This window comes from Strix uralensis, chromosome 7 (assembly GCF_047716275.1).
Source record: "Strix uralensis isolate ZFMK-TIS-50842 chromosome 7, bStrUra1, whole genome shotgun sequence".
NCBI classification, from domain to species: domain Eukaryota; kingdom Metazoa; phylum Chordata; class Aves; order Strigiformes; family Strigidae; genus Strix; species Strix uralensis.
In genome coordinates this window covers 32747501-32761061 of record NC_133978.1, presented here as the reverse complement: position 1 = coordinate 32761061, position 13561 = coordinate 32747501, and the positions used below count along the sequence as shown (strand labels likewise).

At 42.2% G+C, this 13561-nt stretch overlaps 1 protein-coding gene across 23 annotated transcripts in view; it reads right to left on the bottom strand.

The window, feature by feature from the left end:
* The window catches only part of TCF7L2 (transcription factor 7 like 2), a 181113-nt gene that overhangs the window by 24642 nt on the left and 142910 nt on the right, over nucleotides 1-13561 (bottom strand). For 17 of the 23 annotated variants that reach the window (XM_074875299.1, XM_074875309.1, XM_074875308.1 and 14 more), the window contains exons 5-6: nucleotides 3283-3415; nucleotides 1030-1132 (exon numbers count right to left, since the gene is read on the bottom strand). In XM_074875299.1, coding sequence (XP_074731400.1) covers nucleotides 1030-1132; nucleotides 3283-3415 — 236 coding nt within the window. The remainder of the gene's footprint in view (nucleotides 1-1029; nucleotides 1133-3282; nucleotides 3416-13561) is intronic. The other 6 variants (XM_074875301.1, XM_074875304.1, XM_074875306.1 and 3 more) reach the window with 1 other exon arrangement.

The window sequence follows — 13561 nt, the reverse complement described above, 5'->3', positions numbered from 1 at the left end:
GGAGGGCAAACTTGTGAAGAGGTATTTTAGCACAGCTGGCCAAACAACCTCGACAAGGAACAAACTATTTCTACCTTTGGGCAATTCATTTCTAAAGAAATATGATCTCCCCGAAATTGATGAGGCCTGTTGCTGTGTCAGAAAAATAGGGTAGTAGTCTTGATTTATAATGCAGAGAACTGTTGTATCCAGCAACACAAATGCATTTTATAAGTATTTAAATCAAATATACTGTACAAAAGGCCTGGGCAGTGCTAAAGTGCATTATAAACCCACTGCAGAGATGGCAACATAAGAAAAAAAAAAAAAAAAAGACTCAATTACGGGGGGAACCTCATACCCAGCAAGGCTCTGCAAGTGGGATATGAGGAGCTGAAAAGAAAACAAAACCCCAAACTAACTTTCCATGGCTTTTTTCTTAGCCAGTTTTAAAGTAAACTAATTCCTCTTTCTTGTTTGCAAGAAAATTCCATTCCTCAGATGCCAACTGCCCAGCCACGTCTCGGCCAGGAATGCTGCTCACTGGTCGATGTAAAGCTCTACCGTTTCAACAAGAAAAATGAAAGGGGTTTCAACGAGGAAGGCCAATGAAATTTAAAATTGCACATTTATAGTGAGGATGGCCCTGGTAAAAAAAGAGTCAATGAGAACCACCCTGAGCTCACAGAAGACCAAATCTGAGAAAAAACCACATGGTGCAGTATAAGGGCATTAACAAAAAAAGGACGTTTCTGCAGAAGGGTATAAAAATTCATGCTTCACCAGCCATCAGCTGGTTGAGATGACATGCAAAGCTGTGTCCAACTACTCATGTTTGTTTAAGACCATATGACCTGGCATAAGTTTTAATTAAGCTTCACGAGGTAGGTAAATTCATAACCACTCAATGAAGTGGCAGTTGGCAAACAGACTTATCTCAATGCACACACACATGCACACACACACACACACATATATACATACACAATTTGAACATAAATTTTACACATCAAAAAAGAAAAAGGAAATTAAAAAAATGGAACTCCTTACTGTGGTACTAACCATCCTAGCGGATGGGGGATTTGTCCTACAGTGCCTGGTGATAACGGATAATAAGGAGATATATCTGGAGGATGTGGAGGCCTTGGAATTCCTATGGAAGAGGAACATAAAGCAGCGTTAGTATTGAGACATGAAAATAAATAAAATATAGGAAAATGCACATATGTTTCTAAATTGTTATGTATTCGTTTTTATTACAAAACTCATGGCTTCACTTTGAGGTTCCAAAGGCTCTTTCACAGCCTTATTTTATAAAGTGAGACTCTTGGCATATTGTTAAATGAGATTCAACCAGAAAAACTGATGTGATTCCCTCCCTCAGACACCTCTCCAATCGGAGATAATTATTTTGTTATTTAGAATAAGAATTTAGAAGTCTCAGCTATAGTTTTGGTGTGACGCTGTGCTAGGTGCTGTCTTAAACACTCAACAGAAAGATAGTCCCTGTATCCACTTCATGGTTATTTTAGTCTCAGAGTCACCAAAACAGCACAGGCCCTACCCATACATTGACTGGGTACTCAACACCATGGCGTTACTCCAAAGTAACCTCCAAAATGAGTTACAAAGTCATTGTAATTGCAAATGATGCTTGCTCTTGGGAAAACCTAGGCAACCTTTCCTGAAACCTAGGTGGAGGTGAGAGCCCCTGGAAATGCTTGGTAGAACCGGGGGCAGATGTTGAAGGTGTGCAGAGGAGGACAGGGATTCCACCCGTCCTCTCTGAAACCGATGCAGTTCCTACTCAGAGGGCAGAAACCAGCTCCAAACACAAGCCTGAAATCTTAACACTCCTTACCTTAAGAGCAAGTAGGAATTACTCAGAGGAGTAAGGGTTACAAGACTGGGTCTTTCAATTAACAAGCCAGAGCACAATTACACAGCAGAAGCAAAATGAAAACAGAGAGCATTAAAAGGAAGGGGTACTGTATTCATGGCTAAAAACTATTTTTTTAAGTCACTCGGGAAGCTTTTAATCTCTAAATTAAATCTCCTTGTGTGACATTTTCATGCAGACATTGCTTTTTCTCCATTACAAAACTCAAACAGATTAACTGGGCTTTAACCATCCGGCGAGCTATTTGCACACTTGAAAGAATGTTCACAGAAGAAAAGTAAACAGTCTACAGACGTTAATCATATGTTTTACGATAACCGTTTAAAAGCTATTCCCTGTACTACCATTATTTAAATGAGAGGTTGACTATGCCATTCACTTGCAATACCCAGGGATGGTGAGATGGATTCCTTTTAAGCCATGTGAAGTTAGAATTAAGCACAATTAAAAGGGGGGCCCAGTTGAAGCATAGGGAGTGAAAACTAGCTAATGCACAGCCTCATTCAAGGGCTGGAGTTTAGATAAATTATCTGCATACGTTAAGGCTGACAGAGAGCGATTCCTTTGACATGAATTCAGTTTCTAATGTACTTTCCAATTAACTAGCTGGGATTTGGATTAACAAAAACAAAACCACTGTCACTAGGAACTCAATGCAGCCCGAAGAAAGAAGATTGACACTGTTTGACTTCTCTGGGCCCTCAGGTTAAACAGGGACTCTTAAAAAGTTAGAATAACATGTAAATTCTACTCTGTAACACCAATAAATCTAGTCAGGGTTTTACGCGGTGCTCTATATTCAAGAAGACTGCCCTTCAGGCTGAACTGAGAGTTGGGTAGACTTACACTGGGGAAAAGAGTTGCAAGTGTAGAGCTAGAGCTAAGTAGTTAGAGTGGATGAAAATTCAACATTATAGGAGAAAAATGGCTGAACTCCTGACACAGAAACAATGGGATTTGGGGAATTAAAAGAGATTCATTTTGAAACCGGTCGTGACCCACCACCTTTAAAATTCCAGCTGCAATTTTGTAAGTGCAGATCACAGAACGTACATGTTTAATTCTCTGGGTCATGCATGCAAACCAAGCACTTGGTAGATCGAACTACTAGGTGGGGTAACATGCTTGCAAAGAAACACACCTGCAAACGACCCCACACATGCAACTCTGGTGTCATCCTGAAGAAGCTTTATGAAAATTCACCCAGTAGGTTTCCTTCTGAAGCCTAATTGGCTTAAGAAGAAACTATTTTGTCTGGGTTCTTGCATGTGTTTGACATTTTACATGCCCCCTTTGGTGCTCCAGCATGGGAAATCCTTCCTCCTGCACTCCTTCCCCTAATACGCAAAATGGAAAGATCCACCCACCCACTCTCAAAAAACTCCAAACTATTTCCCACCTACCTGTTTTGGGATCTACGTCGGCTGGTAAGTGTGGAGGAGGGTTTCCCGGTGTGAAGTGCTCATTGCTGTACGTGATAAGCGGCGTAAGAGGGTGTACATGGTGTGGGTGCTGCACAACTGGCACTTTGTTAGACTGTCAAGAAAAAAAGGTTGACGGCATTAGAGGAGTGCCAGGTACTCCCCACTTGCAGCACGAGGCATGACATACAGAAGTCTGAGTACCCAGGATTTCAACACGCTCCTCAGACTTTTCCAGATCCCTTCTCAGCGTCACCCTTGCAGTTTTCCCACCCTCTTGCTTAAAACCTCCTCACACACTTTCCCCGCTCCTGAGTTTCTTTAATCTCTTTGACCTGTCGTGCTCCTATACAGAGTAACAGCAATTCTTTAAAATTTTTCCTTTTTATTTTAGAATCTTGTGCTTCACCTCCAAGATGCAGGCAGACTCCTCAGTGAGGGGCTGACGGAGTCCCCCATTTAATTAGCACGACACCCAAATGCTCACTGACCTGTAGGTCTTTTCCTTTCCCCCTCCTGTCCTCACTTTCAGTTCTGCATTTTACTGCTCATTGCAAATACTCCAGATAAAAAGCCTTTGTAGTGCTAGAGTATTCCCTTCATCAGCAAGCATTAAGCTGACAAGCGATCACCTGCATATTTTATATCTATATATATATATATTTTAGAAGAGCTGATTAATTATCAATTCATCAGAGAGCACTAATAAATGGAAACTGGATACTGATGAATTAGGCTACTAAAATATTCAGCTATATAAATAATGGCAAAAACAGAGATAAAGCCATTGAAATTAACACTTTGGCGGGGGCAATAATCATTGAGATATCATGAGGTTTTCCCTGTCACATTCCTAGCTCGGAGGGAGGGGGAGGAACCCAAAACCTTTTCCCTTTTTCCTTAACAACAATAAAAAAAAAAAAAAAGAAAAAAAAGAAAAAAAAAAGGAGTGAATGAATGAAAGGCTGAACTGTAACTTACCCTTACAAGATCACAAAGAAAAAATTAAGCTGAAACAAGCGAACTGCTGGACCATTTACTGCGAGTAATCCAATTGCAAAAAACCCTATTCCCCATAGAGGATTTTCACTAAAATCCTACAACAGGGACATTTAACCAGATTAGGTACCAGCAAAGATAAAGAGGCTGGTATTAGATGATGAATGGATTAGAGTCAGGTTTCATTTTAGAATGTGTCTTCATTTCCTTTTATTACTTTAAGTAAGGAACAACTTGCATTAACATCAAGTAAAAGGAATCACATTAAAATAAAGTAGTGATACCACGGTGGCCCCCGATAGCGCCGCTGCCGTTCAGGCTCTGCCAGTGCTCTCCTGCTGTGCCCTCCTGCCCGAGGACGGCTCTGACCCCACCGCTCACTGCCCAGCACCCCCAAACACACGCGCCCTTGCCACGCCACTTTAGACAAGTTATTATCTGATCTTGGTTCGAACGCTCCAGCTTCCCTTAAAAGCATTTCAAAAATAATGCAGTTATTCTTTGGGAATGTGTTTCTAGACTGGGGGAAGGAAGAGGGAAGACAGACTGAGAGCTAGGAGGAAAAGAAACATCAGTCTTCCCTGAATAAATGAGAAGTCTCTCCGTTGTGCTTTGGTCAAGCTAAGCTTCACCTTCAGCTCTTGCAGCTTCCCCCACCCCACGAGGCTCCCCCAGCCTCAGCCCCAGCTTCTGCCATACGTAGCTCTTTGGCTCACACCTTTGACAACCTGCAGAAAAAAAAGTGTGCATCCAAGAGAAGCAAGTCAAAGAGCAATGCTTATGCTTCCTACAAATTTTACCGTGTTTATCGTTTTTTGAGGCCCTTCCACGGAAATATTCCACTCTAACACCATGCATGTGGCACAGGAGAGTCCCACGTCAAGCGGCCACCACGCAGGACACAGCGTGGTGATGACAACCAACGCTATGAATTACAGCACATTGTGTTGGTTGGGTTGTAGGTCAGAACTTCTGCCAGCTGCAAGGACAACTTCTGATCGCACAGATCCATAATGGTTTCACATCAGGGGAGCTATGGGGATTGGTCCCTTGATTCAGAAAGCCGAAGGAGATGCTCTAACCCAAAATCCGTTCTTTTCCAAGTGAAACAACCTAAGCAGTCAGAAAGTAACTGAAGGGTTTGGTAAGGGCTTCACGTAACAAATCACATTACACACCATGCAAACTAGGCATCTACTCAACAACACATGACATTATATACCAAATAACCACTTGATCTGGTTCACAAAAAACCAATCATTCCCAGTAAGAGGGAATTTTTGCTGGCCGAGAATTGCGTGAACTCTTACTGTTAGGTGACCCACAGCGTGGCTGGTAGCTGCTGCAGCTTTGTGCTCTCCCAACTCTATCTTCACACCATTGCAAAAAACCCTCACCCAGATCCTGACAGACATTGAGGGCTGTCTTCCAAGGAGAGCTTATTTTCATAGAAACTGGAACTGGTTAGTTAAAAAAATAAGTAAGTGACAGAATAACATTAGAGGGTCAGACTTAAGCCGACAAACAAGAAACAACACATGAGAGGAAAGCTGGACTTACATGCCTGTATCACCAAAGCCAGATATACCATAGGGAGTTACATGTAAACTGTGGGAAACTACCACCCACTGCTTTCATACACCAAGACCCCCCACAATATCTCCACAAAACAACGTGAGTGCTAAATTATTACGTATTTTACTTAACACCTTTCAGAGAAAAATAAAAAGCAAAAGGAAAAAAAAAATCAACAACCAAGAGCTTGAACCTTACACTACAAACTTTTTCCTGGGTAAGTAATTTTTATTTGGGTGACTGCCCTGCAGTCAAACACAGACAATTTATATAAAGGTAGTGGATGTAAGGGTAGGATACTTTTTTTGCCACTCCGATGATGCTGGGGCAGAGGTGTGGGGAGAATGTACCAGGGGAAAAGGGGAAACTGTCATCTACATGGTCAAAAATACGCTCTCCAGGCGTGTGATCCACTGCCCCTGCAAATCAGTCTGCATCTGCATCACTACCCTGGGCTAGGTTTGTATTCCGTTTTGCACTGTTTATCACACACTGAGAAAAGGGACGCAACTCCGTTCAGAATAGCACACCCCATTTGCAAGCCAAGCTAATCATGCATAATATGCTAAATAAGCTGCTCTTTAAAACGAGCATTCCTGAAGTTAACTAAGCTTCCTTGGAAAACAGAAAAAGAAAAGACTAGCTGGGAAAGAGCAGGATTAATCCTGCACATGCATCTTCCTTTGAAGTCAATGGGAGCTCTGCCTGAGTAACAAGTGTGGTCCTAACCCCATCCACTGGCAATGAAAGGTAAACCACAGCAGCCATCAATAGGAGACACCTATTAGATGACCTCAGCCATCCCCCTGCCAAAGGCCCTTCTCCAATATACATTTGCCAGTACTTTATCAAGGGTAGTTTTAAGCTAAAAGCCATTGTGAGATGCAGGAATTTCTCTGGCAACTTGAAAAACTCCATTTATGGCTGTGTCAGGCACGGAAAGGGGAGCTGCACCGGTACGCACAGATTAGCATCAGGGCATGTGGCAAGAAGATGGGAACAAGTCAAGATTTGTAGAGAGAAATCCCAGCATCTACAAAGTACCAAGTCATCTGCTGGTAAATCACTCCTCTCCACTGAAAGCTGTGGTCTCATACTCTGGGTTAGAGGGCACGGTAAAGAATTGCAAAAAAACAACAGAAGTTTGCTTTTCTTGATAACCCCCGCCTGAAGCAAACCAGAGGAAATTGTCCCCATAGGGACCCAACTACTAAATCTCTCTATATGAATTTGAAATGCTTCTGGGAGTGCTTAAACACAGATGACTTTAAACACTAATGGAGCTCTGGAATGAAAAAAAAAAAACCACCCCACAACAAATTTTGGACTGATATATGTTTGAGAGGGATACTGAGATCCATTTAGCCTAAGTTCTGATAGGTGCCTTCAGGGAACAAAAAAAATATCCGAACTTCAGATTTAAACTGCAGGGGATTGTGTGTATAAATTGCTGTGTATTAGTCTTTGTTGCGTGGTAAGGACATTTCATTAACAGGATGAAAGATGCTTCTATGCGTATACAGCCCAATTTAATACACCCCACTGATGAATACTCCCCATTTATTGAAGAAGTTAATACATGCTGTATAAATCAATAGTTCCTAAGTCTCTGAAAGCAACATAAGACTTGCACAAGATGAAACATTGTATTGTTGAGTACACAAAGAGAAACCAACCTTCAAATAGGAAGAGTTTGTTACTGCAATTTCTGTTTGCAAATTCATAGCTTGTTTGGCTTTGGTAATAAAAACATGGTATCAACTCAGAGAAAAACACGCCAGAGAAGCCGGAGCATTCGTCCTTGCTGGGATAACGTGGTGTTAGTAAAAGCAGGTCTGCAAAAAAAGCCACCCAGGCTGAAAACACGCCATCATGGCACTGCAGCACCGAAGCAGCCAAACCCTTCGGGCCTCAGACGAATGGCCTGCGGGAGAGTCCACTCCGCCACATCCCGGGCCGAGCAGCCACGGGCAGCGCAAGGGGATGTTCCTGCCCCAGCACAGCCTGAAACACTGGCTGCTGCCAGCACAGCTCCCGACCTTTTAAGTGTACTTAAAGCCTCAAGTCCTGTTCGCGAGGCAGGGACGGGCTGCCAGGCACCCCCCAACCACCTGCAACCAGGAATGTGGCAAGGGAGAGACGCTTGCACCCTGGACTCCCAGAGCCCCCTCCCCTCCCTCCACTATGAGTAATGGAGGAGGAATGAGAGCTCGCCATTCACCTTAAAACCTATTAATCAACACACACTGAAAACAAATGGAGCTAGAGCTCCGCCTGTCTTTTTTGCCATGTCCTCCTCTTCCCCATTTCCCCACTGCTTTCCCTTTCTTCTGAAGAAAGATGGGCCCTGAAAGTGCCTTTATGAGCCTAATACAATAAAACAAAAGCAGCACAGAAGAGGGTTTGTCAGCCTTTTCCCCTCCTCCAGGGTGGATGCAGAAGGTCGACAGTGGTCTTGATTTAGCAGGCCCTCCTGGAGTTGCTCCCTGGGCTTAGCAAAGGGTACCATTCAATACCAGTTCACATTAAAAAATAGGTTTATAACTTGTCTCCTTGTATTTTCCAGATGGTGCTATTGCAGTTATACTGACTATGGCCAGTGAAATGCTAACAAATGTTCCTGAGCTGCTCTGCAGTTCCAAAGATGTTCGTAAAAGGAGAATTTCTTTTCTTCTAAAGGTTGCTCTCTCCTTGGTTCTGCCTAGGAATGACAACCCCTCCCCAAATCAGAAAACTAAGTTGCAAGAAAAGGCAAATCCCAAAATCTTGCTGCAAATATTTGAATATTCTTCCATTTCCATCCAGGGTCACCAGCACCCAAGTCAGAGCATCCATCAGTAAGCACCAGCCTGGCCCCGGGGATCACCCACATCAGCAGCCACTCTGGGTAACACCCCAAACTTCAATAAGGAAACTGCAAGCCATTCAGGTTAACTGAAAAGCTAAAGCCAACCAAACCCATCAGCTATACGTAACTCGGTCCTCATCCCCTTTCCAAGCATAAAAATTCAATGCCAGTGATGAAGCATTTCCCGAAAAAAATCGAAGATTTAATACTACCCAGCTCCCTTTAGCTAGTGGAGTCACAGTTTAATTTTTTAAGGATGCTTTCACACCTGACTAAGCATTTTCTCCTGAAAACTACTTCCCCTTCCTTGCTCCATTATGGCTGATACAGTGGCCTGAGCCCTTTCACAGTTTAATGTAGCTGATTTCTGCCTAAGGTCCTGCCCTAAGCTAACTGCCCATTGTAGCAGGAGACAAGGCCTCCATTGATAATCACAACTCGCCCTGATAAAAAAAAGGCTCATTTTCTTCTTTCACACAAATGATGACAGAAGCACTGACAACCATGCGCTGGGACAATACCCCCCCTAGACAGAGCTTGACAAAAAAACCCCAACCCCCCACTGCCCTCCTCTTAATAAATAATAAAAAAAATAAAATTGGGGGACACACACACTTTTGCATCCTTCGGCTTCTTCCCCCTCCCTCCCTGACCATCTTCCAGGCCAGCAAGCGCCTACCTGCTCCTGCAGGAACTGCTGGCTTTCCAAAAAAACCCTGTGCTCTATTAGCAACCTCTCAGACAAAACAACAAAACCAGCTTCCTGGCTTTAAGTGTCCAGCAATTCATTCAAGAAATGAACAGTTTTCTTTTTTTTTTTTTTTTCCACTTCCCCTTTAACTATGATGAAATGCCCCCTGCATACTGGAGCACTAAGCCACCGTGCTTGACATTTTCTGCATCCTTCCTGTAAGGGAGCGGTACCGAGGGGAGGGGGTGGGGAAGTGAGGATTTAAGATGTTCAGGAAATTTCCACTTAATTTCGCCAAAAGGCAATTATGTGAAATGATCTGGTGACAATTAGCATACGACAAATCCTCTAGCGTAAAAGGGAAAGAACTGGGATTTAGCTATCTAATTACTGCCTGTTAGTTCTTATGCAGGAGAATTAAAAACACTAGTAGTAAAACATTATTATTAAGTGTGCTCACACTTTGCTTTCAAAGCTGTTGTGGACTGTAATCTTACTTCTATGGTATCTGGGGTGTTTTTTTAAGTAAAAAAAAAAGAAACTTGGGGTTTTAAATACAAGTTAAGTGCTGCATTCTTGGACCATGTGGTGTTACTCTAATGTCAGGTCAGACCCAGACAAGCACCTGCTACACAGCTGTGTATTTTGAGATTGTGCAGCAACACTTGGAATTACAGTTACACCAGTTAGATTTTTACCTCGCTCATTCACTTAATGCTTTATCGATAAAAAGAAAGCACTCTGCTGTATCTGCTCTGTCTGATCTTGGCATACAAATTTGGACACCAGAGTTACCTCAGCCTGTAGCCCAGAAACTGTGGCCCGCACGTATCCAGCCAAGCCTTACACTATCTCAAAATTAGAGATGATTTGATCAACAGGTGGATGTCCCTGAACGAGGAGGACAGGGTAGTGCTCAGATTCTTCACGTTTCAGGCATCGAGGAGCCCAGATCTATTTCTTCTATTACAAAAGGACAGGCACAGTTTCTTCCCCAACCTGACAAATACTCGGTGCTTTTTTTGCATACTTTAGTTAATTACTAGACAGATACTATCTCTGCAGAGCAGGCAAGCCTTCGTTCATGTCTAACAAGGCAAAACACAGAAAGACTCGGCATACATTAGACTAAACGCAAAAAAACACTGTAGTGCAGTGGTAGTATCAGTACAAGGTGTGCTGGATACACAACCACTAAGGAAAGAGACTGGTGAAACGTAAGCAGGTCTTCAGGAAACGGTCCTGAACATAAAAGGGGTGGAGAGGGGAGAGACACAGAGCAATAATGCAAGCACAAAAATTCAGAAAATATAGGAAGAAGGGAGAAGTGAATATAAGCAAAAGGGTGCTTATAGTTGCCCTGATAGACCTTATTTGCTACATGCTTTGTATGAATACCTAGTAATGCAATTTTACTTACTGCCTAGCCTTCTCTAAAATGACATATTATAAACAGCTTTAATTCTTGCATATAAATCGCTGATTTCAGCACTAGACAGACATATACTGTAGGAGAAACAGCCCCACTGATTTTGTTAGGGTATCTGTGACTTCTGTCTACAGTAAGAACTTGCATGTGAGGCTGTTAAAAAGCTGCAAGAAATTTAAAAAAAAATAGCATGCATGCCTACACCCACTTACATTTGGCAATTTCAGCAATAACAGCATTATTTAAAAACTAACATGCATACACATGCCTTAAGATACGATACCAAGTTTTCAGTACAGCTTTTTAAAATGCAGTATTCACAAATTATAGCAGACTGTGCTCAATACTGATACACAATATATGTAGCAAACGTATATTAAATAGCTTAACAAATAAAGCTCTAAAACGTTTCCATTTTTAATGTGCTAAAAACATTACACGCCACCACAAAACAACTGAGTGATGAAATTAAGTAAGTTCAAATCAATTACTTCTTGAATAAATCCAACAAAGTTTCCCTAAAAATGTGATATTAAATGCACATCAGAACTGAAACACCTTGCAAATATTTTGGAAGAAAAGAAACAGGCACCTTTATAGAGTGCTGTCAGGCCTTTCGCCCCAAGTCCCAATAAAAAGAATTCCTTTAAAGGTAAAACGCTTACAAGATCTCATCCCCAGCCATGTAAAACCTGCATATGCAACAACATGCAGTGAAAGAAGAAACATCTAAATAACTGTCTTTTTAGATTAATTATAGATTAATTCTACAGAATTTTATCCCTTGTTTTATACAAGAAAAGGCAAATAAATCAACTAAGCTACTCAGGTAAAGGTACCACACAGTACTGAAGAGATAGAAATCCGCCTCCTGGATCTGTAAGCAAGCTTGGCAGAGTTAGAAAGGAAAACAGCAGAAAACTCAAGAGTCCCACAAAACCTCCGGTGAAAATGAGATGCTTTCTAAAATTCTTAAACACATTTCTATTTTCTGTGTATGATTATGGGCAACATACAGAATTGGCTGAGGGGTAGGTTTACTTTCTGTAATATATATGATAGGAGAAAAAAAGTCTCATGGACTTCTGATAATGAACACAGAACCACTGTGTCAAAACACAGGTTCTCTCATATTTATCAACATTCAGTATTACTTTTCATATTTTTTTATCACTGGGCAAAATAATTTTTATGTAGGGTCCCTAAAATTTTCATCTTTCAGATTACAGCTGAGCTTTCAGATGAATTCCGAAAATTTAAATGAGTGTCAACCACAGGATCAAAAGCACCCAATTGAAAACTGCTACATACTATTTTTAATAATTTCAAAACAAAAAAAAGAAAAAAAATCTTGTTTTGTGTATGACAAGAGTTAAACCATTCCACCTCCAAACCCCCTTAATTGTAACATATGTGCCCTGCCACAAACCAACTTTTTCTCCTTAAAAAAAACCCCACCAAACATTTTTACCTTCATGGTTTCAGAGTTAAGGAAATATCGTACTGAACTGAAGAAAGCTTTGAAGTGGCCCCCTCTGCCCCAAAGGAGAAAAAGAAAAGAAAAGCTAGTGATGTCATGGTCACTGTGTGAATGTATGACTGCGGGTGTAACGCACAGCTAATACACGCGCGCACACTTCTCCCTCGCTGGTAACCATTGTTCAGCATCCAGAAATCAGCCCCTGAAACCTGCTGTACACCAGGCTCTGAAATGCCGCCCCCCCCCGCCCAACACACCCGGATCCCACCCTGGATGCATGAGAAAAAATTTCTTCACCCCCCACCCCCCCTCCCCGTTTCCATAAACCAAACCCCAAAATCAGGCGGAGGGAAGGGCAAAGAGGAGGAGTGCAACAACTCTGCCCCGCTGCACCATTGTGTCGCGACAAAACAGCGCTCTGCCGCTCGCTCCTCGCCACCGCTGTAAAATTAAAGTGTCATCGAAAAGTCGTGCTTCCCCCTACTAAAAAAGACGATTACCATAAAATAAATAAATAAAAACAACATTGCTAACAAAGGTCACAGCTGGAGATGCTTGCTTGATTTCTTACCCCCCCCCGCCACCTTTTTTTTTTTTTGATTCCACACAGGAGGAAAGAAAAGAAGAGGGAGAGAGGGGGAGAGGGAGAAAAGTCACATCAGAAGTTCAATGGTCAAGACAGAAAGCGCGCACACAGAAAGTGCTACTCACCCAGCAATTCAAATTGAGATGCCAGCAGCCGAACTGCTGGAAGAGAGAGAACCCAGAGGCAAGCGCTCCTCCTTTACTACTCAAATCTTCCATTCCCACTAAAATTGCATCCCTCGGGTACATAACAGCTTTGTCTTTCCTTCTCTTAACCTCAAAAACTTTTTTCTTTACTGTCTAGATGCCAATTGCGCTGGCTTTGTATTATTTTCCTTGCAGCTTTTCTCTCTCTTTTTCTTTCCCCACTCCCCCCCTTCACTTAAAGTACTGGAAAAGCTGTCTTAAAAGATCAAGATGTCTCCAGTTTTTTGGCCTGGTGTTTTCTGAATGCTCAAAATCCACTGTCATGTTGGCTGTGAGAAGTGTCTTATTTCTAAATTGTCGGCTGCAGTTATCAAAATTTAGAGAAGCCTCCTGTCTTTTCCGATATAGCACTTTACCATCATCCGTCCAGGGAGTGGGGAAAAGACTTTCCCCCCCCACGCAGGTATGTCTGCTCAGAAGAGCTAAAAAGCAGTTACCTTGGAAATC